The sequence below is a fragment of the Syngnathus leptorhynchus genome, chromosome 5 (genome assembly GCF_054491065.1).
Source record: "Syngnathus leptorhynchus isolate UIUO chromosome 5, UIUO_Slep, whole genome shotgun sequence".
In the NCBI taxonomy this organism is placed as follows: Eukaryota; Metazoa; Chordata; class Actinopteri; order Syngnathiformes; family Syngnathidae; genus Syngnathus; species Syngnathus leptorhynchus.
Window position 1 is genome coordinate 9,250,133 of NC_141199.1, and position 26,129 is coordinate 9,276,261.

Here is a 26,129-nt window from a genome sequence, read left to right on the forward strand (position 1 = left end):
ATTGTTCATATTTTGAAATTATACCGAGAAAAAAAAAAACACGCACAAAAAGCACACATCACAACATACTGATACTTTAAAACTCTCCTTATCTTTGTACAATACTATCATGCACAATGGCTTTCATAATATTTAGCTTTTTACAAGATACAACATTTAAAGAGGATTTCCAGTCTTATTTAAACAATCATGTTTTACATCCTGAGTGTTATAAAGAACAAGAGGATACATGGAATCATTGTGATGCACTGGTGGGGACCATCTGCAACTTTGATACGACTTAAAAAGAAAGCCCAAAATGTACAGTATCACCAAAATGATAAAGAAAAAAAAAAAACAATTTGGTATTTTTATGTCGTTTCTAATGTCATCGTAAAAACACTGTCATTCTTCATCTCATAACTGAAAACTTGACAGGTAAAAGCTTTTTTTTGTTTTTTTTTCCCCCCCACAGTGAGAGTATGACTAAGTGATCTAGCTAAGACACACTGACGTTTCTGTGTGCTAAGTAAATTGACTACAATGTCTTCTGGAATAAAATGTTTTAAAGGCAATAAGCAGACTCCTGCTATTACCACTCCTTCAGTGGAAACCATATTGAAAAATAGATGCAATGGTACTTAAAATATAGTCGAGTTACTTCCATGGTGTCCCTCACATTGCACAATTAAAGTGTAGGTCTAAGTGTTGCTGAATCTTCTTATCTCATTATGCTTTAATCAAGGTGCTAGTTAAAGTTGGGCGAGAGATGGGATGTCTCATTCTTACACTAATCCATCAATTTTCTGAACCGCTTAATATCGTCTTCAATATCATTAGAAGCTTTGATGTCTACCCTCAAAACCAGCGGTTTGATCTTTCCTTCCCTCACAGCCTCTCGGTGGCCCGCCTACGTTTCTCGCGGAAGCCCGCTTGTCACCGCTCTCGTTTGCCACAGAGCCAAATCAGAGTCAAAGAGTCGTATCCTGATGGATTGACTGCAGTGACCCCAGCAGCTGGTAGTAAGGACTTCCAGGCGACGCGACTGTCTCAAAGACTGACTGGAAGGCCCTGCGGTCCAGCTCCTCGTCAATTTGGTGCCGATAGAAGTCGATGGCCACCAAGCAGAACAGGTTGACGTCAACCACTTCGCATGAACCCATTCTGCTAATGACGTGAGGAAGTCTGGTAAAGGAGGAGGTTAAAGACAACACGTTCCTTTTGTTCCTTAGACATAACGGGCAGACTGACAAAAGATACACAACACCCAGATGTGCTCAAAATATATAGCACAGGTGCACAGCAAAGTATTTCCGAGCGCGAGTACTCAGCAGAGCGCAGTCAACTAACCGATTCATTGTGCGTGTGCTGCCGCAGTGTCACAGCAAGACGCCACGCCGTTTCCAAAATCAATGAATACTTTCCGAAATGTAGTTAACAGAGCTTTTTGTCTGATATCAAAATGTGCACTGCACTAGCCTAATGCGACTTTTTTTTTATATGTTATGCGAGTACACACACAGGTTGAAAACAAAAATATGTATTAGACTCAACTTCACACAAATTCAATTTATCAAACTCATTCGACATGCAATGTTTTGAAATATTTTTGATTGAGCATTTTCTAGTGTTGTTTTCCCACTTATTGAGGTTGATTGTTAGCGTTAACTAGTAAAACTTGCGTGGCCAATGCGAGGTACTTGACCGCAAGGATACAAGGCCGAGACCCACTGCGAGGTGGAAGCGGAGACAAAGAAGCAGGAGAGGCTCCACATAGCCATGGCCACCGGCGTCCTCTGCGTGAAATTTGACAAGGAGAGCAGCACCCAGTCTCTTACCATTGACGACTGGCCTGTAGCGTGGAGTGTCTGAAAAACCTGAAAGAGTAAGAGCCAGTAAGACTCTCAGCAGCATTTCAAGGAAGATAAGATCTAGTCTCCCTCCAATTTGGCTTACATACACTTAAAATGGATTGGAAGAAGTGTTTGGTGTTCCTTCTTACTAACCTTGTAAACAACTGTGGCCATGAATTGCGGATAGGGTTGCTGGTTGGACAGGAACTCTCCAATGACCTTGTTCATGACATCTTGAGGGGGAAAAAAATCATCTAGGAACTGTGGAAGAATCCTCGACACTACCCGGGCCTCACTGGGCAAACCTTTTCGGATCCTGCAAACAGGAAAATCCACGATGATAAGCAGAAATCAAATAAATGCATGTCTGCCCGTTAAAAACAAAATCCAGGAGATCAAAGGGTTAAATCTATGGCCCGGGATTCAGATGCAGCCTATCATATGGTCCAAATATTGTGTCTACTTCATGAATCTTATGAAAAGATTTATCTGTAATAAATGTGCTTGTGTGTGAGAGAGTGTCTACCTGTCAAAAAGCACAGAGACCCTCTCCATGGCAACAATGATCGACTCGCTGTCTGGGGCCTGTGGGTCCGAGTGTGCGGGGCGACTGGCGGGGCTGGCTTTCTCCTTGCCTGAGGAGAAACCAACATGACCCGCCGTGACCCCCACCACATCCGCTACAGCAGAGCCAGAGTCAACCTGACCTCTAACCCCTGAGACTTCTGAACGGGACGCAAGCACCGCTGAGAGGACGACAGGGAGGGTGGCAGCAGTTAAACCAGTAAGGGAAAGGTTAGAGTACGGACATGGATTTTTAAATGTGACGTTATTTGAGACCAAAAAGACAAAATGGTGCAAAAATTCTGAGAGGTGCATTCAATTTCTTTTCCAAAGCTTCTAAGTGGATGCTGCTTTAAGGATTGTGAGATATACAATTTCATGAGAACAATGTAGTCTACATTAGCCCATTGTGAGCCGAATACATTGTCGTTACATAGTTATATTGCATCTCCTAGGCCAACTATTTGCAGCAATGTGTGACATGGCGAGTCAATGCAGGGGGGTGGCAAAAACATCTAAGTAGTATTGGCAGTTAGTGGGTGGAAGGGGGTAGGGGTTAGAGATAGGCTACAACCAAAGCTCCCTTTTAGGTGGGTCACAAATTGCATGCAGGAAAGCAAGCGGGAACTTTAATATTACAAATAGCTTGAGCTGCGCTGTCTGTCATGCAACAATTGCTAATTGGAGGAAGACCACAACTGTGGAAGTCGTACAAAAATTTGTATGCCTAAGCCTTTATCTACATTTACAAGAGGGAATTAATAGGTTGAAGTGAAACTCCCAGAACAAGAAGACAACCTGCGTGCAAGAAGACAAGTTTAAGATGTTTCTTTTTACTTTTGCAGGCTTTCGTAATTGTTTATGCAAAACTAGATCTTAATGGAGGAGAGTAGTGAAAAGTGTAAAGTTTGCGTTACTCTATGAGGGATATACACACTACAGGGTTCACGAGACAATTTCGATACTTTGGCTTGGCTGCTAAGTGTTTGGAAATGTGTCACAGGCCATCATTGCGGCATAAAAAGGGCAACCGGACAATATTATTTTTCATCGTCTCCATTCATGTTGTTGCTGAGCAGTGTTTTGACGCTTGTGTAGTTATTGGCATACAATTTGAGTGTTTGCGCATGCAGGTTGTTTCATGTTCAGTGAATATTGGATGAGTCACTTGATGGGTACACGTAACTATGGCTTAAGAGGGTAAAAAAAAAAAAAAAAACACAGGTACTACATCAGAATTGGGTAATTGATCTGTAGATAATTAATATCCAGCGATCACGCCATGCTTACCAGTGTACATGCAGGTGAGCATGAGGCCCAGGGCAGCCATGGCTCTGTGAGGTGACGGCATGTTGACTCTGTCGACGCTCAGCTTGACCAGTGCCTCACCATCCACACGAGACAGCTGCTCAGACAGCAAGAGGCGCTCCAGACCCCGGAGCACACAGTGATAGATTACCGAGGGGGTGGAGTCCTCGCTGGCTGACACCATCACACCGCACACCTAAAGCAAAAATGCAGTCAAGGCTTGAAATAAAATTTACATTGTAAAGCATTGCTGATCTACAACAGCTTCGGGTAAAAATACATCTATTCAGTGGAACATCACAACTAATGATATCTCAATGCAATCATATGGAACATTATTAGGAACCATAATCTTGAGAGCCATGAAGCCAAGTGGTAAAGGTTAATTATAGCATGGATTATACAAGATTTATCTCCACAATTTAAACAGCATGTAATGAGATTTACCTGGATAACTGCAGCCATAAACTCAGATCCTACATCTAGAGGGTAGTTCTCCATCATGTAGAAGGCCACAGCACATATCACCAGGACATGCTGTTGGTTGTGCAGGTTCACACAACTGTAAAATATAGAGGAGCAATAGGCTGCATGCAGTGTTCTCTCGATTCACACGGAATATGTTACGTGTAACACTAACTGAGCAATAGCCCTTAGGTTGGACAGCAGGTACTCTGAGATGGTCGGAATCAGCTGCTTTGCCGTATCGTCTAGAAGGTCACACTCCAGGACATAAAGCACCCCGTGAAGAGCACCCATGCGGCTGGGAAGGTGTGTGCTGCGGAGGGTTGTCTCTAACAAGCGACACACTGGTTCGGCAATCGCTTTGTCCTAAAACAATGAACAGGTTTCTTGTACACAATATTTACAACTAATCAGAGTGATGCTAAAATAACTTGGTGGGCTCACCATGCCCAACACTGCAGCTGCCTTGCAGATAGCAGGCACCAAGTATTGATTAAGGATCTCATCCTCTGGTGGGTGAAGCTTCTGCAGCTCCATAAGGGTGGAGAACATCATGTCAAACTGGTTCCTCTCAGTAAACAGGTCTGACACTGCCAGCAGCTGCGGAAAACAGTGAGAGGAGAGTAGATGGCAATAATCATTAGTCCCGTAAAACAAGTTAGACAACGGGATCACGTTGAAGTGTGCGCACTATGGCTTACCGATCGGACCACTTCACTGACGAGGATGGTTGGTGTTTTCCGGTTACTTGGAGAGCTTGGGATAAGCCACTGGCTGTAGAGCTCCAGAAGAAACTGGGAACAGGAGTGAATGTCCACCCCTGCACGATGTTTTCTGAAAGAACACGCAGCAGTGGTGGGTCAGTGTTGTTTTTGTCAACAATGTCCAAATTTCGTTGACACGCCCTTTTCTCATGGCAACCACGAGACGTTGATGAGCTCAACATGTGCCGAACGCAACTCTGCGTGGTTTCAATGTAAAAAGACGAAATGATGAAGTCTGCAAGTATCTAAAAGTGCTTATAATACCGAGAGTTAATTGGCGATACGGGTGGGGAGGTGGGCGCTGGTGTATCTGCTTCATCCTCTTCATCTTCACCCCATTCTTCCTCCCGCAATGGGGTGATATTATTTCCTAACCACACTGAATGAATGGACACCTGCAGAGACGTGAGCAACAAAAGAAAAGACTTCAAATCTAGCAAAAAAGCTCATAAGTAGATTGAAATACAGAGGCTTGTACCTGTCCCAATTTATAGTCCATGTTTCCCATCTCACGCTCTGTGTTGATCTGCAGTAGCAACTTTTCATGACTGATCAGCATCCCTGCTGAAAGAGAATTACAGGAAATTCTTTTGAATACGATGAAAAAAGTAAGACGTAGCTTTCACCGGCATGCAGTATTGCTGGCTACCTGCTGAGGCTGCAGACAAAGAGGGCACAGGGTCCCAGGCATGGTAGGAATGGTGTGTGTGAACGTTGTCTCTTTTGGACACAAGTGCTTGTATTTCTCTCTCAACCTCACCCCGGATCACTGCCAGTTTCCTTCCAAACCTGGGAGCACACTCAATCAATTCAACCAAAGAAAGAAATGTATCTATCTATTCAGCAATATTGGAAAGAGAAAAACTCAAATGTACCGTGTCTCCAGGGCCTTGAGGCTTTTATTGCGAGGCTGCTGTTCGAGACAGCTGACGGCAGGGTTGCCAGCAGTGGGCAGCATCATGGCACCCAGAACCAGGCTGGTGATGGCTTGCACTGCCAACACATTCAACTGCGTACGCTCTAAATCTTCCTACAACACCAATCAGAGCAGAGGGATTCTTTTTCAGCAACTTTGTACATCTAAATTAAAAATTTAATTAAATAAAAAAACCACACACACAACCGATGATCCATTGGCATATAAAGCTACATGTCCAAGCAAGTAATTAAACTTTAATGGATGAACACCTTTCTGCGCCACATTGAATTGTAATATTGGTTAACATTAGCACCTCTTGCTGTGTGTCCTCCTCCTGGTCAATTGTGATTGGCTGGGTGACCAGCACGCCCAGCAAAGTGGCCCAAGTCTCCTCAAACTGAGTCCTGCTACTCCAGCCTGTGACAGTCAAAATTGTTACAGTATAATCACAGTGTCAGTATTGAAGGGGGCTACACAGTGTAATAAAATGCAAATCCTCATAGTTTATTTTTACAAACCAAGAATGTTTATGCGGTACAGGAACTCTCTGAAGACATCTTTCTCCTGCAGAAAGTCTACAGGAATCTCAGGCAATGCTGTCCCAAACTCCCCCCCAGGCTGTGGGGACCAGCCTAGTTTCCAAACCTAAAGGGTTTTGACAAAGGATTGTATCCCCCCTCATAAACTTCTCTAACGCACAAACTGAGAAAAACATAAAACACTGACCAGTGGAGGAACCCGAGTGAAACTGTTCACCAGTGGCAGTCGGGCAATACTGATCACAATGTTGCGTAAGGTTGGAGTCAGGAAAGCAGGGATTGCACTGTTTTTGGGATGCCCTAATGAAAGAATACTCTGCAGGCCTTCCACCAATTCTGCCATGATTTCACAAGCTTGCCACTCACACTTATCTGCAAACAAACAAAAAATCATCACGTAATCCCACAGTTTGACCCAAGATTTGTTCAGAAGAGCAAATCCAAAGTTGCTAATACTATGGATATGTTTGATGATATATATTCACGCAACTGGCTCCTCACATTTTGTGTGTATGGAATCCACTTCATCTCCTTCAGCATCTCTGGCTAACTTTTTCTTCTTCTCTGGGAGCAGAAGCTGGTCTCCAGGGCTCACGGAAACTTAAATCAAAGACCAAAAGATAGCATTTTAAAAACAGCAATCAGCCAATAGGAATCTACAAAAACACCAATGGTCTCCTTACCGGCGACCATGATGAGACGTAAGCAGTAGATGAGGGAACACGTGTGTGTCGTGTACTCTGCGGTGGACAGTTTGTTCCAGATGCAAGTCTGCTGCAGGGCCAGGCACAGAGAAGCCAGAGCCCACTGCAGGTCCACACTTAGAGGGAGCTGATCCTGGAGCAGTCGCCAGACTATAACCTGGGTCGGGAGAAAAGGAATCAGTGCTGAAACCAAGGCAAAAGTTGACAAACTGGATGCAGATTTTACCTCAGTGGCGGTGCAGGTGAAAGTAGTTATGAGGTCTTCTTTGTCAGCGAGAATGCGTAATGAGGATGGTAGCTGGTTTACACAGAGGAGGTACTGGGAGAGAGCTCTACAGAGGGCTAAAACCTTGCGGTAAAAACCTGGCTCATCTGAAAGGAGAGCGAGATGTGACAATCATTAGAAATACGGCATCAAATCAGGTCTTTGCGCACGTCAGTCTTCTTGTCAACAGTCTTACCATATACATCAGCGAGTTGGGTCCAGTAAGACTGTGGCTCAGAAGTTGGTAAAAAGGACCGGTGTGGGGTAGGAAGAGACTGTGTAATCCCAGCAACTTGCTCCAAGGTCACCTGCAACGCCGTCTCCAGCAAGAGTGGGCCCTGCCCTCGTGTTAGCCGCTGAACACCCATGCTCAGGCAAGGACACAGCAGACTCAGGTTGAACGTCTGTCATTGAACAGTGATAAAGTCTGTTTTGAATACTCACAAATAGCAACAGAAACAATGAAATTATGCCCAAAAGAGAATATCTGGCTGGTGTATATGCTACTTACTTCACTTCTCATAATGCTGAGAAGATCAGGGGTAGGTAGCTTGGTAAGGAGTTCAGTTGTCTCCAGCAGAGACACGTCTCCACGGAGAAAACACTGAGACTTCACCAGGGTCACATACCACTCCTAAGCAAATAGCAAAATGCATAAACTGTTTTCTAACTACAATTCGAGTGTTTTTTTAAATTCATTTAAAAGAAAATCGATTCATATTCCACACCTTATCTGCATTGACCAGTTCAGGGGCAGGGGGTGGACGGCCATCTAAGGGGTGAGATGTCACTGGAGGTGCCGGGCTACTAGTTTTAGCAACAGTGGCTCGAAACCTGTCCAGCAGGGAGTAAAACCTCTGATGCCTGTGATGGGGACACAAAAGGAGCTTTTTGAAATTGTCTTGCTCACCGATCCACAGTTTTTGAAGTGAAACCTGTCCTACACTAAACATTGAAACACCTTAAGAGGTCAACAAAGGTATGTAGCAACAGTCAGACATAGAAAACATGCAGGCCCTTGAGGACCAGAATTGCAAAAGAACATTACCTCTGAGCCAGGCTACTGATCTGAAGGTATTCCTGGATTCTGTCCAGTTCCTCCACAGGCAGCTGGGCTATACTGTTCTGAAGGGTAGATAAGTGGATTATTTTTAAAAAACATTCAGTGCCACAAAAAACCTAGAGTTTAAAAAACACACAACAAACCTGTAACGTTTCTGCCAACAACATCTCCACCCTGCGACATGCCAACGTGTCCACCATACGAGCCAAAACCCTAAAAGGTGTGCTCAGTAGCTTGTCCACATATAGCATCAGCAGGGAGCCAGATTGGCTCAGGTGGATGCCTTCTAAACACTGCAAAGTCTTCTTTAGCATGGTAGGCTGCACAGAAGGGTGTAGGGGACAGATTTTTTTAAATGGACACTAAGGCTGAAACGCTGACTATTGCATCATTAACACGCAGCCTGAACATACAGCGTAAGAAGCTCAAATCAACGTGCTTACATTGGTCAGGTTGTCACAGCGTGACTGAATAGCTTGGATGAAGAGACCGCTGGCAGCTGAATTTCGGTGCACAGCACTGATGAAATCCTGTACGGGTGGCTCATGGGAAAGGCTGATGAGGTCACTCACATGGTTAACTATCAGCCAAGTTAGGTGCTCTGAGTCATGGAGGTTTTGACACTGGAAAAAAAACCCACAGTTGTAAACATAATGGGGGGGGGAACAAATATTTTGTGGTAAATATTGTGACAGTGCTGTGTAAAATTTCAGTAGTAGTCAAACAGACTCACCACATAATCACAGAAAAGGATGAGGGCTCCCCTGCGAACAATCTCTCTGTTGATCATGGCAAACATGGACACAGGATTCTCCTCATCACCTTCTCCTGAGGAGTGAGGGCTGAGCAGTTTTGTACATGATCTGCTGTGTCTCCTGATAGAAAGGCCAGCAGAAAAAAAAAAAAAAAAACATGCAAAATGTAAAAAAAAAGATGTCTCTATCCCAGACCACATTGTTTATTACATACCGCGGGCATTTGTTATTAAAAACAAAACTCTCCAACTTAGAATATTTACTAATGATCCAGATAGTTCTTACCTTGGTGTTTGGTGAACTGCAGCCCACCAGGAGTAGTTTGTGTAGTTGACGAGGAGGAGGACTTGGCACCAGAGCAGCACCAGGGACGGGTGGGTGGTGATCAAGCCTTGCACCATGGCGTTCAGGTTCTCTAAATGGTAGTAAAGGCTAGCTTCCGAATCATTCTGGCTATTTGCACCCTCATCTTTTAGGAGGAGGCTGGCTGCAGCTGTGATCCTACGAAACATACCTGAATGGGGAGGGAGGGGAAGCCAATGTTGGAAGACGCGGATCATCATCATAATGGTTTTAAAATGGATCCATGCTTACCACTTTTGAAAATGTGTATTAAACACATGAGCAGTGTACCCAGCTGCTGGCAATAGAAAGTGTGTTGCTGCTCTGTAATGTCCACTTTAATTTGTTTGCAGGAAATTTCATCCAGCAGCACTCCAACCATTTGGAGCAAGAATCTAAGACAAAGACAAAAGCAAAATAAAACTGAAAGTAGATAGGTGAAAACAAAATACGGCTGTTATAAAATACATTTTAAAATACAATTGCAGCTGCCAACACTCAAATTATACATTTATTATCAAATATTAAAGTAATTTGACAACAAAAGGTAATTCGTATTTCTACAGGGGCTAACAAAATGGCCATGAGCGTATTTTAACACAAACCTGGCAAACGTTTCCTCAGGTAGGGCTTTAGGTGAATCACCGCTAAGTTCTTGACTCGCTAATGAATCCAAAGTGGGAGGGGCACTTGGAGAGGTGCTTTGTTGACAGAGGCGGCGGATCGTGTCGCAGGAAAGAAGATGCGGGGAAAGTGAGAGCTCGTGCACTCGCGATAACACAATGTCCTCAGTTGACTGAGACACAAGTACCCTGAGCACTGCCAAGATACCAGAGACCCAAAGTTGGACTGTAGTCACTGATGCCTGAAGGAAAGGTGTATGGATTAAAGATATTAACTGAAAAGTACTGGTCAAATTGTGATTTCTCACCATGGTAGCCGGGACGACAAACATGCTCTTGAGCAGCATATCCACGGGCCTAAGAGAGGAAGGTGCGACGCTCTCAAAAAGGGTATTCAAAACACCCAAAGCCTCAGGAGAATCCAAATGCATCTATTCAAAGACAGCGCACAGTTGAGAAAATAGGACCAAAATGTACATGTGTCCCAATACTTATGCAATGCAGATTTGACCTATTATGACTATAACATGCTGCTGTCTCCATTCCAAAGCTTCCTTTGTGCCACCCAAGTTTTACCTGCTGCTTCGCAATCATAGGAAGGATGACATCTGCAATCTGTCTGGACAACCTCTTCCACTTGTCCTCATTTTCTTTGTGACACTGCTGCAAAACCAGGATGAACATCTCCAAAACCTACATGAGAAATGGGAAAAAAAAAAAAACCAGAACTAGTCTGGGTAGTTTGAGAATATGTATCCGTTGCCTTGTTGCAAACCATTTACCTGGTGGTACTGAACAAGTCTGAGCAGCATAGAGACCACCACTTCTTTCTGCGTATCCAACTCTTTGCCTGCATCTGCCTTGTTGGAGCCCCTCAAGACAAAGAGGTCATGAACTATTGGCTGCAAGGCAGGGATAGCTTCAGAGAAAAATGAAAAACATGTATCACGATTATTTGTCCCAGATGTGTTTTCATTGTCTTTCAAGTGAACTATGTGAGCAACTCTTACCATGCGTGACAGCTTTCCTACCACTGGCCATGATGCCATCACAGAGTTGGATGATTTTAGGGATACTGATTATCTGCTTGGAATGGTAACGTTCATAAGACAGCAGCACCAGGAAGAAAAAGATGTTGGGTATGACTGCTTCTGAATCTCTAAAAGAAACAATCAAAGTCCATTTAGTTAAAGAGCTTTGTTGATTAAAAAAACAATATATATATGTTTTGGCATATATTAAAATTAACTGTGCAATAAATCAAAATTGAATGGAGACATTTGTTTGTTATACTCTGACAAACTTACCTAAACTGTCCCACTTCAATATATTCAAACTGTTTCAGGACAAATCCTATGAACACCTACAACAGAAAAAAAAAAAAAAAGACATTGAGAAATAACAATGATGAAGGATGCAGATCAAGCCGTTCATCTGTTCCACCTGATCAGAATCAAGAAGGCAGTAGTTCACTCTGAGCTGCACAAGTTGGGCCAGAAGGTCCAGAACTTGTCTCTGCAGTGCCACGGAGGTGCTGGTTGTGTACTGCTTCAAAGCTTTTATCACAAGTGGTTCAAAGAGACGGATGTGGTTGTGGATGGTATTCTGGGAAAAATATTCAGAATATTTCAGCATATTTAAGTATCTCTTTGAAAAAGTTGATTATATACATTTTTGCTCAAACATTCCTGGCAAGATGAAAATAAACCGATACCTTGTCACTTCTGTGGCGTGTTGCATTTGCAATGTTGGATCTCAGCTGATTTGACGCTTTCTGCATCACATCAAACCATCTGCAAGTGAACAAAGAAGCAGCAAATGAACTATGCATTCTTGATGCGACAGATTTAGTCGACAGACAAATGAATGATTTTCTTGCATCTGGTCTGTATACATCAAACCCACCCAGAGGTATCCTGCTCTTGCTCAGCTTGCACCATGTTACGGAGACTGGCATCAGCCAGAGCCTGTGTGAAGTGTGTATAAGGTGCCATGAAGCAGTAGTGGTACAGGCCCGGCCTCAGGCTCGACGAGCCAAGGCGGAGCACCTTGCCCTGGGCACGGCTGGGTCCGCTCAGGACACCCTCATACTGGGAGGCTAAGTTGGTTCCAAACAGTGTCTTTAACAACTAAAGGAGAACAGATTACATACAATAAGGAATCGAATGGATTTGTTCGGGCAGAATTTAATGGAGTTTTTGATTTCAAAGTAATTGTAAGAATACAACATTCTGATTCTAGAATTACATCATCTATCATAAAATGTATGGAACCATCGCACAGGGAAGCCAACGCCTTTACAGCCCCTGTCGGCAGGATCCAGCCTTAATCTATGTGGAGTCCTTGGTGGCGACACACTGCTCAGTTGCGCGACCATATGAAGACTTCCACACACCATCAAAAACAAACAAACAAACAAACAAACAAACATACCTACACTTAGTACTAACCTGCTGAACACAAACTGTAGCCATGGTAGGTTCTCGTGTGAAGCAGCACTTGAGATAGCCCAAAATTTCTTCCACACACTACATGGGAGAGAAAAAGATGAAATTTATTCCAAAGAATCCAGTAGGCTAAAAATAAGGTCATCTTCAATCCTACAAACACAACAAGATGAAAACAAAAATACTTTGCTGATGTCATGGAGTGTGGCAAGCTCAAGGAGCTGAGAGAGAACATCTAAGGCAGCACGAAGGAAACCACCAAACTTCTCGTGGCTACTGTGAAGGTCCAACGTCACCTAGGAGAAGCATTACCGACAACAATCACATTTCTGGTACAGCAGTAAGTAATATTTATAAAGTTGTATACCTTATAGTTGGCATGAGTTGCTTTGAGGACATCATAGAGCTTGAGGTAGGGTGGCAGGTGGTAGAAGTTGCCAAGAGTGTTAGACTTGTTTACTGCTGTTCCACTTGTGCTGTCAGCAACTCTGCCTGCTCCCCCCCACCCCAAAAAAAGAACATTAGTGTTTACAGGGCATGAAGGGGGAGAAATGTCAATTTCTGGCTCATGTATTGTGTACCTGCATTGATTTCATTGCTTTTCTTTGGGCTCAAAGGGACAGCATTGGGATCAGCAATCTCCTTCTCTTTGCTCTTTCTGCGTATGGGACTGAGTGAGGGTGTGTTGGTTAGGGAAGGCAGTGTGGCCTGCAGGAAGAGGAGGTATGAGGCAATTCAGTCACTTGCAAAGGACTACACAAAGAGAACAACCTTAACCCAACCTTAACTGCTGGTCCCGGAGGAGTGTCATCCAGCACATGGGCACAGATGTTGAGAACTTTCAGGAGGTGGAAAAAAAGCTGGTCCACCATTGACACCAGGGAGCGCTCCGACAATGCGGCCCAGGGTTCTTCCATCTTATTTGGGCCTCCACTAGGAAAAGAGCTGCCGCTGCCACCTTCTTCCTCTCCGGCCCACGGGTTGCGCATGCATTTAGGAGCCACCGCTTAAACCAAGAAGTTGAAATCCATTTAAGTACACTAGTTCTGATGCAAATATAATCGACATTTATGCTTTCACAATGTAGATGCATTTTTGGGAGTCATGTGATTTGTGTGCATCACTGACCAGCAAGCAGGTTGCCAGCGAGCAACAAGGCATCCTGGTGTGCAGAGAGGTCAAGTGGGAACCAGGCAGATGACAGCAAGGAAAGCACCATGTTAGCCATTCCCACTGTAAGAGTCCTTTGCTCCACATCAGGTGCAGAAGAGTTTGGATTGGAGTTTGGAGTATTGCTCGGCTGGGACAGGCTAAATGAGAGTAGAAAAAAAAAAAGTTATCAGAAATATAGAACACATGTAGACGGTAAGGTGTTATGTTGGCAAACCTTGAAGCCCTGCCTCTGCTGCGGGTGACACTGGCTCGAGATGAAACTGCACTCATGGTGTTGACATAGCCACAGTGCCAGCCTGTGCTCCATGTGCACACTGGAAATTTTGAAGCCAAGAGACACAGTGCCTCACAGCAGCCAAACTAAAGAAAAAAAAAAAAAAAAAAATGGTGGATGACAAATTGACAAATGAGTTGTAAAATATTTGGGATCATGTACATACAAATGTGAAGTCTTACAGTCAGAGCCCTTGAGGTAGAGGAATTGAAAGCATGGGAGATAGCGGTGACGACTCGAGACAAGTTGTTTTCCACTGTGATGTCAGACACCGCGTTTGATAAGTTGAAACCCCGATAAGTTCTGCCAAATGGAAAAATAATTGGATTTCGTAAGAACCCTCACATTGACACAAGTTAATGCAATAAATGTTTACAAAATCATCTTGAGCTAAACATCGCTTGCATGTATTGTATTGGTTGGTTACCTCGTGATGGTGCTCACTGTAAATTGAGAGGGAGGTTGTGCCTCGTGCATCAGCAGCTGCAGGTAAACTGAACTCTGGTCTCGGGCAATAGCGACAACAGGGTCTGTTTGGCCTTGGTCACAGTCATAGAACAATCTCGATACGAGCCTGATGAAGGAAAACATTTCATCCAACTCTCTATTTTGCGTACTGAACCAGCAATTAAGGAAATTTCAAATAGCACAGAATGTTGCCAGGCAACAACAGTCATGAGTAAAGATTACACATAAAAGTATACCTGCTGACAACAGAAGCCGCTACATGGCGGACTCTCGGGTCATCATCACCCAAGAGACGAATGACTACTTTTAGAACCCGGTCCTGCAGTCGAAGACGCTAATCCAAAAAAAAAAAACAAAACTTGAATTTATAAAGACATAAATGCATAGTACAAACAAAGTGGAAAAAGTTCAAGCATGTCTCGAAATACCCCAGTGTAGTGATGATCGCCTTTATGCAATGTTTCAGTTTTCCTTTCTAGGAAGTTGACTAACCTAAGGGCAAAAGTGAAGGGCGCAAATTCAGGTTATTTTTGTGTGCATGATAAGACATTATTTTCATTAAACCACCCCCCAAAAAATCATCGAAAACACTTGCCGAAAATCCATCTCAGCCAGGGTGTCCAGCAGTTCAGTGCGGACAAGCCAGTAAGATGAGTCTGTCAGGGCCAGTAAGTCGATCATCAATTGCAGGCCCAGATCGCTTAGTGTACTGTTGCATATGGTCATGATGCAGTGCTGTAATACACAAGCCCATTGTGTTTGAATGAATGAACGAATGAACGAACGAACGGAGAAAGTATGCTTCGACATACATGGACACACACACACACACAATCACACACATACACAAACAGCAACTTACCCTGACTGCAAAGCAAGCCATTTTGCAGGTTACTGAAGATTCATCTTTCAGAGATTTTCTTAGCAAAGGCACCAAGTCCACCAGGGACAAAGGGTTACCTGAAAAGGATTAGTTGGGTATTGATGACGAATTCTAAACGGTTCTCTTAGTGCCATCCTACATCAGCATCAAGGCACAACACTACTGACCTGTCACACTCTGTACACTGGCCAGCCAGGTGTGTATGGTGTAACGGGTTTTAGTGAGTGCAGCCTGAATAATTGCTGCGCAGAGGATGGCTGTGGCACCCCGAATCTGTGGGTCTCCATGGTGAATTAGGTCCAGCACGTCACTGACATACTGCTGCTCTGAAAAAACATTGTAGGTAGGAAGGATTAGGGTCAAAGGCTGCATAATTGAGCATATCATTACTTTTGCCATACAGATTTATTTTAATTAAACAAGTGGCTTAGCTAGTCAAGATGTTAGAAGATTCCTCGAGTCATTGAACTGTCTATCGGGTAATGAAGGCGGCATTTACGTAAAGCGAGTACGGAGGCTTCTGTCGTCATGCGGCAAATGGCAGTGTGATAATACCGAAATATACCCGTTTAAAATCAACCGCAAAAGCTCTTGAATTCAACTATTAGACAAAGCTGAAATAAAATGACAATTAAGGATTTCATTTAACGTAAAATGTCATTTCAGGTAATTATCAATTAGAAAAAAGGCACACAAAAAATGTTATTTTGCTAACAAAAACGTTTTTTTCAATTTAATTTTGATTATTTCATTCACTGCCAATAACTATAGTGACCTTGGTATACCCAGTCAGTTCTACGATCCCTGTTTGGTGACATTAAATCTCAAATGGAATTCAAACTCTTTAAAAATACTCAAGAGTATCGATTTTTCTTTTTACCTTTCACTGGAATGCCGTCCAGCGGCTCCAGATAGAGGGAATTAAAGAATGCTTCAGGAAGCAGTGCCCCAGCTGCTCCTATACAACTGACCGCCAGGGCCTTCACACTCACTCGTACCTCCTTGTCAGGGATCACACCTGTTGACACAAATGCAAACAAATGTTACTGAAACATGTAATGATCTGTATTATCACACGACGTAAAAACTGCCTAACTCATCCTTTGCCTTTGACATAAGCTGTATGGAAGATGAATGAATGCATTTGTGTGACAGAACCGAAAGTGGAAATTTATAGAGTTGCATTTTCTGTGAGGATCAAATATAGTTTTGGAGCAACTGAAATACAAGTCATAATTTTACGTTCAGTATCAAGTTCATTGGATTTCACTTTCAAACGAATACATTTGAATCATTACGCATTTTCCATGCCTGATCGAGACCTTGTATCCTGCATCTTTCTGGTGTTATTTTTTTTTCTTTTTAACTTTAATTCATACTCACCATTCTTTTGTCCCGTCAATAGGAAGGAAGCAGCAAGAAGTCTGACACAATGCACGAGTGGCTCCACAGCCTGGTCAGTATAATGTCCGATTGGACCATTTATACTTGATGGCTGATGAAGCAGAAAGTGCATTTGAGAAACTGCCATTTTCATATTAATACACAGACAAACTTTGGCAAGTTACCTTGCTGTCAGGTTCGATTTCAGCGGGTTCTTCCTTTGGTATAAAGCGGTCCACGCTGCAGTCAGAGCCCTGCCGATTGTGACCTCTCATGTCGAAGAGATGTGGTTTGCTCAGAGCTGTACCCAAACCCCCACAGTGACAAAAATATTGTAATCATTTCCTGCACATACTCTTTGGCCGTGTGTGTGCATTTATTTATAATCTAATATACCCAGTGCTGAGGGGAGAAAAGCGATTTCCTCTTGGGCTGAAGGTGCTGCCCCTTCATCTTCCTCATCCTGCAGAGTTCCGATCTGCATCCCCGAGTACTGGTTCTCACTGCCATCCAGCACCTTATGGCAACAAACAAATAAAACCCGAGTTTGGAAATCAATGGGAGGAGAGTGCAATCTGCCTCTCCCAACACAGTCTCAGAATATGTTTAGCGTGTGAGCTTTAGGTGGTCAGATTAATTTTCCAAATGCACCTTAAATGTAAACAAGTGACAGCGCTGGACACCGCAAAAATAAGCTTATAATGGATCCTTTAAACACATCAACTAGAAATGCATTAATAAGCGCCAACACACACAGATGTGTCACTAGGTTGTGAAAATAATATCTACCGAGAAAGTGTAAAAACTGACACACTAAACAGCTACTCAGATGAAAGATGCTCGGCTCCACCAATGGCCTAGAGAAAATCTGATCAATGACAAAGGACACATTAGCTTGCAAGCCAATTTGTCTCCTTGGATTGGCTTAAAAAGGTAAGAAAAACTGCTAAACATACATGTTGTACATACACACATATTCAAAGTGACTTACCAGCTCTGCAACATCTGAAGGGGTCACGGCGGAGTCCGGTCCTTCGGTGGTCGTCTGAGAGGAGTCACTGAGCGGGAGTGATCTGTCATTGGTGCCTAGAAGTGACCCGCCTTCAATTAAGGGCCCACCGTCCGGTGTGGCATTCTCTGGTGTAGTATAGTCAGCCGTCTCCGGCGTAACATTAGCACCACCGCTTGAGCTCCGACTCAGCATTTCCTCTTCAATTTCATTGGGTGACTCTGGAGTATCTGAGGCAGATGTCCCGCCTCCACCTCCACCTTGCTCAGAGGAGGTGCTCAAGTCCACAGAGTCCCCAGGCTGCAAGGTATGCTGGGAGGAGCGCGGCTGTTCAGTGATGATATCCACTTGGGTTGCCGAGGAGGTATCAGCGCCGACAACAGATGCTGGAGAAAAACCATAAAATGACGGGGCTACTGTTACACTGCACTTTCCGTAGTGCTTTGGTGGCATGGAATCATTGACGCGTTTAAAGGCATGATTGGCCAGTAAAGATGCATTGTATAGCAACGTCACTGCACAAGGTCTGTGCAGTATATGTTCAGAGATAAGTACAATTAAGCAAAACCAAGTAACAAGTTGATGAGTTACAGGATCACGGACCTGTAAAAGAGCCAGTGGTGACCTCAGTCTTTTCAGAATCATCTTCCAATCCGTCCTCTTCCCCTGAAAGCATTTTACCTGGAAACAACAGATTTAAGGTCACGAGGAAATACAATCAAAATGAATGTGTTCATCGGGGCGTGTCTTAAAATTTCAATCCATTGTCTTCTGCCCTCTGGTGGATTTACACGTGCATTGTGTGAATTATCATCAAAATACTACATCAGAATCATGTTAAATATTGGGAGAATTATTTGTGACAAACATAATGTGCATTACTACAAAAAATTATGAAACATTTTCGAAAAATATAAAGAAATGAATATCAATCTGGATGTGGGGCAGACAAATTTCACAAGCTTAAACAGGGCATAGTAAAATGATTGTACATGTTATTGCGGTTTGTGTGTTGGGCAATGTTTGTACAAAAGCATATTTGTTAAGATCGATCAAATCTACTACTTCACCCAAATCTGAAGCACACATGCAACACAAGAGAAAAAGGAGAGCAGGACAAAAGGTAGACCAGTCACCTCGCTGCTTCCTAAGAAGGAGTGGACTGCAGGAAGACCCTCCTGCTGAAATTGACAGGAAAACAGGAGGCGCAAACAGGAGGTGAAGAGGCAAAAAGCAATAGAAGCCCCAAAGACTTATAGAAAAAACAACCGTTTGCACAAAGGATGAGGCGAAAACAAAGGGAAAAAGGCTAACCACCAGAAATTAAGAGCACAGTAAGTACGAGTTAGTCAAGGACAGACCACCTGAATTAATCGTGAGTACATTGTTAGAGTTCCGGAGAGCAGTGTGTGTGGGTGTCTCTGTGCAGTCCAGCTCATGAGCATGTGACAGGTGTATTTACCTATGAACTCCAGGATGCTGCCAGACCGCGAGCGATTTTCAGTATCCTGACGAAACACGGTAGCATGTGGAATGGTGCCTACGTTAATGAGCAGATGCAAAAGCTCTGGTGGCGGAGTCCTGAACATTTGCTGCAGAAGCTCCAGAGACGCAGTCACCACATTGTGGTCCCAGTGCTGGGTGTAGTATAAAGTCAGCTCATACACCTGCACACACAAGGAAACAATTTCAGCTATGTGCTTACTAAGATCAGAATGCACATATTCCCTGAATACTTTATTTGACACACCTTCACAATTCAATGAAAAGAAATATTACAATATGGAGCATTCCTTCATTATGAAAACATTTTGGCTGATACCATCCAAGAGATTTTGCAACACTTTGAAAGCTAGCATCCACCAAAATAAAGCACCATTTTTGTAATAAAAATCACATTTTGTGAGCAAAAATAGATCCTTATTTTACCTGCAACAGCTGCTCTGGTGTAGGCTGCACATCCGCCTCCTTCTTCATGACTCCAAAGCTTCCTTTGAGGCTTGTGGTGTTGACCTGTTGCTGCAGCAGAGGCATCAGGTAGCGCAGGGTTAAAAGCACCCCGAGGATGAGATGGCTGAGATGTTCCTCATCAACTGGAACCACCAGACCTGAAGGTGTCCGGCCGGCAGTCGGTAATCAAATTTGTTGCGTGCGAACAGACCGGCAAAAGCTGTTGACTGTGCAGGTGAGAGTATGAAACTTACCCAGCAGCACATTAAGGAGCCATGTGTTAAAGTAACTGGCGCGCCTGGAGTGTTGGCACACGCTCACGGCCGAGCTGGCGGCTGTCCTTCTGATGGTGGGGGAGCTGGACTTCAAGTTGGCAACAAATGATTTCAACAGGACCTGAGAAAGGACCACAGATCATATGAGCTCAATAAGTAATAAGTAAGTACTTGAGAAGCTGTGGTAGAGAGAAAACACCAAAAAGGAGGGAAATGCCTACCAAATTCACACAATTCTAAAGGCAGGGCAAACAAATCCTTAAAAATTAACCATTAGACTGCAAAAAACACACCTTGATCTCGCCATCATTAGCAAAATGTCCCAAGGCGGCCATGATCTTAGGTATGCCTGAAGCCAATGTCTCCTGCACAGTCTCTTCCTGCCGCTTGGTGATTCTCGTGAGGCACGGCAAAAGGTTGACCAAATAGGGTCTGCAATTGAAGGGGGAAAAAAAAATGAAGACTCATTAGATGGCTAGCATAAGAATGGAATGTTTTTATGCAGCCTCACCCAACTCCTGTTCTAAGTCAATACGTAATATTGTGTCTACCTGCATTTCTGAGGTCTAATGAGGTGAGCGAGCTCAGCAAACCTCCACAATGCTGCTCTCAAACTTCGAGAGGCACCATTCTACAGCGAGACACATGCATTCATCATCACGACGATCGGACAAATAACTTGTCATGTCAAATGGCTTTCATCAGCTAAAGTAGTAAAAAAAAAATACCTTTTTAATTTCTTTGTACAGCTCTAGCTGCAGTCGGGGCAGATTAGAGTCCATCAGTGCCTAAGGATGTGCAACACATTTATTTTAGTCCCCCAAACTTCATGATGTAAAGGGTCAAGTTTTCTTATGTGCCTACACTAACTGTCACAAGATTATGTAGCAATTGAGGCTGAGGCTTGCTAAAGGGTAAGTAAACAAAGACTTTAACTACAATTCAAACTAGAACTTCATGTGCACCACGCACATTCAGAATTTTCTTTCAAATATATATTTTCTTTTATCACTCCTGACAAATATGACATTTTAGAACACTATCTATACCAAGTCAGATTAAATATTCCACATAAAGCTCCACTGTTGATAATGATCTCATTACCGGTTGATATAATTGTTTGCAAAGAAGAATAAAGATGATTCTTTTTCTCTCACTTTGATTATTTTGTTCAGGCACTCATCGGCTACCATTCGGACATCTGATTCGCTATCGTCACTGCAGAGAAGGAACATTTCCATGGCGATGCCCAGCAATTTCTGGAATTCAGGAGATGTTCTACTCCAAGCAGGAAGAAAAGCAGAAAAACAGTGTACACAGATGCATACACACCACGCCATTCCAATTAGCAACAATTCAAACATTTTAACGATTCAAAATATGTGAATGGATCACATTTTTAAAATGGTAGCATGACCGACCTGAGCGACTGTGCCACGATGTTTTCACATATTGTCAAGCAGTGTGTAACTCTGTCCTTTTTAGTTGTGGCCTGCTCCTTTTTCCTGTGATAGAGGGAAAGAAGAATTATGAACATTGTGTTAAAAAGGAGAAATTAAACACTTTACAGATATTTACATATACAGCAGTCATTTATCAGTTATATAACTTTCTCTTTAAATCACAAATCCTCAAAAAAATTGCAGATAACCCAGCACAGATGTTTTAATGGTATTAAACAACCGGCTCCAAGAAAAACATGGTTCTTTCCACTTTTTAAATGATGATTAAGATATATTTGCATCTATTCGCCGTTATAGGCTTGTTTACATGCTTTTAGAATGGCGCTGTACACTACAACAATATATACGGAGCTCATATGCAAGTTGAATGAATATTCAGTCAACTCGTTAACCCAAGGAGACCAACCAACAGGATTGCTAATTATGACAATAGTATATTGTATTTAAAATGACAGTAGGCTACTGCAGAATTTCCGTTAGAAGGGGGCATTTGCAATAGATATAATGAAATTAATTTTGCAAATGCATGAGTGCAAGCAGGGTAAGACCTGTCACCATGTGCATAAATAGAAAACTGCGTAACTGCAATTTTTATTTCCATGACTCGTGCACGAGCTAAGCTGTCTAGCTTGGCTATTAGCTTTTTAAGCTAACAAGGTTGTACAAAAACCGACAGTAACAAAAACCACTTACTGTTTCTGAACAAGCTCCTCGGCGGTCGGTGGTCCCTGCTGCTGCTGGAATGACTTAAGCGACTCGAAGGCCTTCATTAGTTTCTCCATGGTTGCCATTTTTTCAATTCACAGGCAGAAATCTGGCCTCGCTTGCTAATATTTACAATTATGAGCTAACTGACTTAGCACGCGGAGAGCGAGCAGTGCGTAGTGCAGCAATGTGCCACAACTACCGCAAGGCTCTCTGCTCTCAACCTACGATCCAAGACGCCTATTATCGCGTCTCAATAATGTACCTTGCAAAGGAAAATATTAGTTGACGAGCCATGTTTTGTGCGGCTATGTATAACCGCAGAAATCAGACCAGGAAGTGACAAACGTGACAGCTTGTTAACAATAGGACGAGAGCAGACTCATCGGCCAATCAAATTAGCTTTGTGGCCAGTAACCAATCATAATCTCATTTTGTTATTCTTCAGTCACGGGACGGCGCTAAAACAGATTAGGTTTAGCATGAAAAGTTGTTTGCACATTTTATATTTTTATATTTATTCCTCCTCTTCCATAATATATTATTATTAACAATAATTCACTAAAAGGTTAAAACAATAAATCGCACTAAAGCAATTTTGGGCTTGAGGTTCGAGAGAGACCTGAGAGTCAAACCATTGAATCAGTTCTCAGCAGTGGAACCAAACAGTAACAAAAAAACAGTGGATTTAGCTTAATTTCCCCTAAAAGATTTCTTTGAACTCTCAAATAGTCTTTCTCAATGTGCAGCATGGAGATTTTAGCCAGGAGCAAATATTGGGCAAAATGGCAATTCTTAGGATATCTTGAGGTATCACACTAAATTATTCAGGACACAGGTGAATTTTATACAAATGGCAGTGTATTGTTTCATAATTACAAATGTAAGATATGGTACAACAACCAGTGATACAACTTGTACAAGAATTAACAATGACTGCAGTGGTTGAACAACATGACTGTACAGGTACAAAATGGGGGGGAAACAAGAATCAGAAAAAGTCCCAGGCCCTGTTGGAATACAAGTAAAGCGTTCCTTGAAATACCTTTGCACTAACACATCTAGACAGAATGAGAATCCCCAAGTGGTTCTCCAGGTTTATATTGACTAGACCCGAGCAAAAATCAAGGAATTGAGGCTCTCTCGCTCAGGTGTTACTGCTGAGGCGGATCCCTGTTTGGAATGGCTAAATCCAAATCAGAGAAGGAATGCATTCAACATATTCAAACAAGGCCATCTCTACAGGTCACCTTGTCATTTTAAACTGCCCTCGAATATCAAAGATATGTTGGCACTAAAATGTCATCATTTACATATACAAGGAATCTGATGTATTATAAACCAATACATGCTTGCGTAATAAAACGTATGTATTTCGTTCAAACAGGCATTACAATGCACTTAGTGCGGACATTCAAAACCTTTGAGCAGTTTAAAGTTTTGCTACGTGAAGGAATTGATCTCAGAATAGACGGAAGGAAGCATGAAAAGTGTAGAAAGAAAAAAAAAAGGTCTCATGTCACAAATTTATTTCTCGCAGTTGGCACATACTATGAAGACACTTAGTCCTCCTTTTTCAGATAATACCACATTTAATTATTTTGGGGATATAATCTACCCAAAGAAACACAAACACACACACACACATCCTAGTGCAATGAATGTTTGGTGGAGGAATAATTACTGACCTGACAGGTGAATACTGTAGGTGCAGCCATTAGTTTCTCTATGAGAGCAAGTGAGTTTTACAGCTTTATTCTAAATGCACAAAGTTTTTGAGGCTAGAAGTACTAAAAAGGCTAAAATCTACAAAGGCAAGAAAGTCAGCTTGAGAGCATGCCTGAGTGCAACAAAGACAAACAAAACGACAGCAACAAATACATGGCACGTTTCAATGGTCATTATGGAATGTGCAATGGCGGACTTTTTTTTTTTTTTTAGAGAAAAAGAAAACCAAACTAGAAGGGGGTCATATATGCGCACACACAGTCATCTATGACATTTGTGAAATTCTGTGCACATACATATAAAGTCCCTCCATTATTGTTAACTTAAATTTCAGGAAAAAAATACAGACATTTAATTTGAAGTTCCTTATTAATTCAGACCAAAATTGCAAGAATGCATTGAAGGCAAGAAAAGCTGTATTTTTATATGACACAATGTCCACAGTGAGCTAATGAGTAAAAATGGAATATTCATAGAATTAAAAACAGATGATTGGAAGTTACATCAACCACCTCGAATGGCATCTCTAAACGTCAAATACTTTTTGGGAGCAACCACATAAATCAAAAATTGAGTCCTAGATGCAAGAAAATCAGAAAAATCTCTCTACTCAATTTTGTTGGAACTAGAAAGGGGATTCAAATCCTGCTTTCTCTGCCTTTATCCATACAAGAAAGCACCTCAGTAATTTCTAATAGAGAACATACTACTGTACATGGAAGCGTAAACAGTGCGCACTATTACAACAGAGTTCTCTTGATCTAGCATAAACACATCCTAAGTCACCGAATATAGCTGCATATTCTCTACTGGTGAAATATGTGGCCAACTATTTATGATCTACTGCACAGAAACTCTACAGTGGCTAATAACTAATGTAGTAATTATCAGATGCAGAAGAGATTTTTCATCTTATGTCATCATTCCTCATTATTCTAGGTCTCGAAGATGAATTCGCCAGGGCAGCAACACAAAGGGAGAGTTGTGTGAGAACGATTAGAATGAGAAAGATCAGACGGATGGGAAGTAAAGCATTAATACGAGGCCAAGGATCAAGAAATCCCCCATAGCTTTTCCTTAGGGGTTTAAAAGATGATATTTTTTTGAAGAGTTGTGCTCCAGAGGGGGAAACAAGGCCTGATATCTGATATTATTGTGCATATCTGCTCAATACAAGTTGCAACAGGCACATGGAACTGCAATGCTGCGCAACTTGGGACGAGGTATACATTGGCCAGACGTATAAGCGTCAATCAGGAGGGACTTTGTTAATGTACTGGCAAATTGTTAGGCAACAACGCCGTAATTATGAACAGATTTGTACTCCATAATTGTTAGAATTCATTCAGATGTACCTGAGCGTTGAAGGTTAAGGAGGCAATGGATTTAATTTGGGATAAAGTGGATCCGATGTTCTAAAAACATCTCATTGGCCAAATCAATGTTAAACATACAGCACTTAAAAATAACTAAAAAAAAAAAAAAAAGCCTTATGCTACATTGATAAGACAATTTGTACTGTGCTTCTTTAAAAAGAAAGAAACAAAAAATACCCAAAAGAAACAATATCCATATTCATTCCCAAAGACAATAAAATGAAAATGTCATGTATGCATTCAAGTGGTACTTTTATGGCTTTTTGTACAATACAACCTTTAGTGAAAATATACATCTAGACATAAATTCAAGTACAAAGGTACAAAATCTTTAAACTCATACTTTTTTTCTTTAATTATAATACACTTTTAATACAGCTCATAAATACAGGTCAACATTCACTGAGTTCCTAAGATTTGCACTCGGCTGGAGTTTACGGTGATGATCAGCGGAAAAGGGGGGAGGGTGTAGAGAGGGTTTTTTTTTTTGGAAAGGGGGGGGGGGTGAAGGGAGTGGTTTAAAGTCGCGAGGGCTCCTCGAACTCGTCGTCACTGTAACCGCTCTTAAAACAGACCTGAGAAAAAGATGGCATACGTGATGTTGATATATTCCATTGAACAGCAAGCAATCACAAATACATTCCGGAAACATGCTGCCAAAAGAAGAAATTCAGAAATAAGCAAATTTAGGAAAAGCAGAACACCTTCCAAAGCACAACAGCCAAACAGAATAGTGCAAAGTTCAACCAAAGGGGGGGGGGTTAAAGGTGTAAAAGGGAAGCCAAGAAGTTTCACCTAATATTCTGCGATCACATGAGAGAGAGGATTGACGTTTGATTGATTTTTGACAAG

At 42.4% G+C, this 26,129-nt stretch overlaps 2 protein-coding genes and 1 non-coding gene across 8 annotated transcripts in view; all 3 read right to left on the reverse strand.

Annotated features, from left to right (window-relative positions):
- Positions 1-921: 921 nt before the first annotated feature.
- On the reverse strand, positions 922-22,528 carry htt (huntingtin). Of its 5 annotated transcripts, XM_085911875.1 has the most exons (67): positions 22,162-22,528; positions 21,427-21,510; positions 21,163-21,283; positions 20,734-20,793; positions 20,557-20,636; positions 20,299-20,437; positions 19,985-20,126; positions 19,710-19,888; positions 19,243-19,447; positions 18,384-18,461; positions 17,763-18,166; positions 17,168-17,288; positions 16,957-17,072; positions 16,772-16,883; positions 16,269-16,406; positions 15,556-15,714; positions 15,368-15,465; positions 15,101-15,240; positions 14,934-14,997; positions 14,742-14,839; positions 14,465-14,611; positions 14,220-14,340; positions 13,978-14,123; positions 13,719-13,900; positions 13,373-13,596; positions 13,172-13,298; positions 12,958-13,082; positions 12,776-12,886; positions 12,594-12,671; positions 12,049-12,272; positions 11,858-11,936; positions 11,587-11,748; positions 11,451-11,506; positions 11,154-11,302; positions 10,926-11,062; positions 10,720-10,836; positions 10,452-10,574; positions 10,126-10,385; positions 9,773-9,915; positions 9,464-9,692; positions 9,157-9,298; positions 8,867-9,046; positions 8,567-8,743; positions 8,409-8,485; positions 8,089-8,224; positions 7,872-7,994; positions 7,557-7,764; positions 7,322-7,467; positions 7,075-7,252; positions 6,893-6,991; positions 6,579-6,763; positions 6,371-6,497; positions 6,166-6,269; positions 5,809-5,963; positions 5,583-5,722; positions 5,412-5,497; positions 5,198-5,328; positions 4,871-5,003; positions 4,614-4,769; positions 4,345-4,535; positions 4,152-4,266; positions 3,687-3,900; positions 2,540-2,578; positions 2,359-2,467; positions 1,986-2,148; positions 1,696-1,856; positions 922-1,164 (listed from the first exon to the last, which is right to left on the reverse strand). In XM_085911875.1, the coding sequence occupies exons 1-67, from the start codon at positions 22,257-22,259 to the stop codon at positions 951-953; spliced, it is 9,465 nt and encodes a 3,154-aa protein (XP_085768001.1). In that variant the 5' UTR covers positions 22,260-22,528; the 3' UTR covers positions 922-950. The 5 variants fall into 5 exon arrangements, with proteins under 5 accessions (XP_085768001.1, XP_085768003.1, XP_085768000.1 ...); XM_085911877.1 differs by lacking the exon at positions 2,540-2,578 and having other exon boundaries at positions 5,412-5,494; XM_085911874.1 differs by having other exon boundaries at positions 2,359-2,578; positions 5,412-5,494.
- Positions 12,405-12,534, reverse strand: LOC147056750 (small Cajal body-specific RNA 14). The gene has a single exon (XR_015066289.1).
- A 382-nt stretch (positions 22,529-22,910) lies between the features above and the next one.
- grk4 (G protein-coupled receptor kinase 4) overlaps positions 22,911-26,129 on the reverse strand; it is a 33,734-nt gene continuing 30,515 nt past the window's right edge. The window contains exon 16 of one of the 2 annotated variants that reach the window (XM_085911791.1): positions 22,911-25,852. Coding sequence is in view for 1 of the 2 variants with exons in the window: in XM_085911790.1 (XP_085767916.1) it covers positions 25,796-25,852 (57 nt within the window). In the remaining variant the exon portion in view is untranslated. The remainder of the gene's footprint in view (positions 25,853-26,129) is intronic. The other variant, XM_085911790.1, reaches the window with a different exon arrangement.

Excerpts from the sequence above, each read along its gene's own strand:
- htt (XM_085911873.1), bottom strand. The coding sequence starts at position 22,259 with ATGGCAACCATGGAGAAACTAATGAAGGCCTTCGAGTCGCTTAAGTCA. Across the intron at positions 16,407-16,771 it reads ATTGACGGGACAAAAGAATG|GTGTGATCCCTGACAAGGAG; the intron begins GTGAGTATGAAT and ends TTGTGTCAACAG. Across the intron at positions 5,329-5,411 it reads TGGACTATAAATTGGGACAG|GTGTCCATTCATTCAGTGTG; the intron begins GTACAAGCCTCT and ends ACGTCTCTGCAG.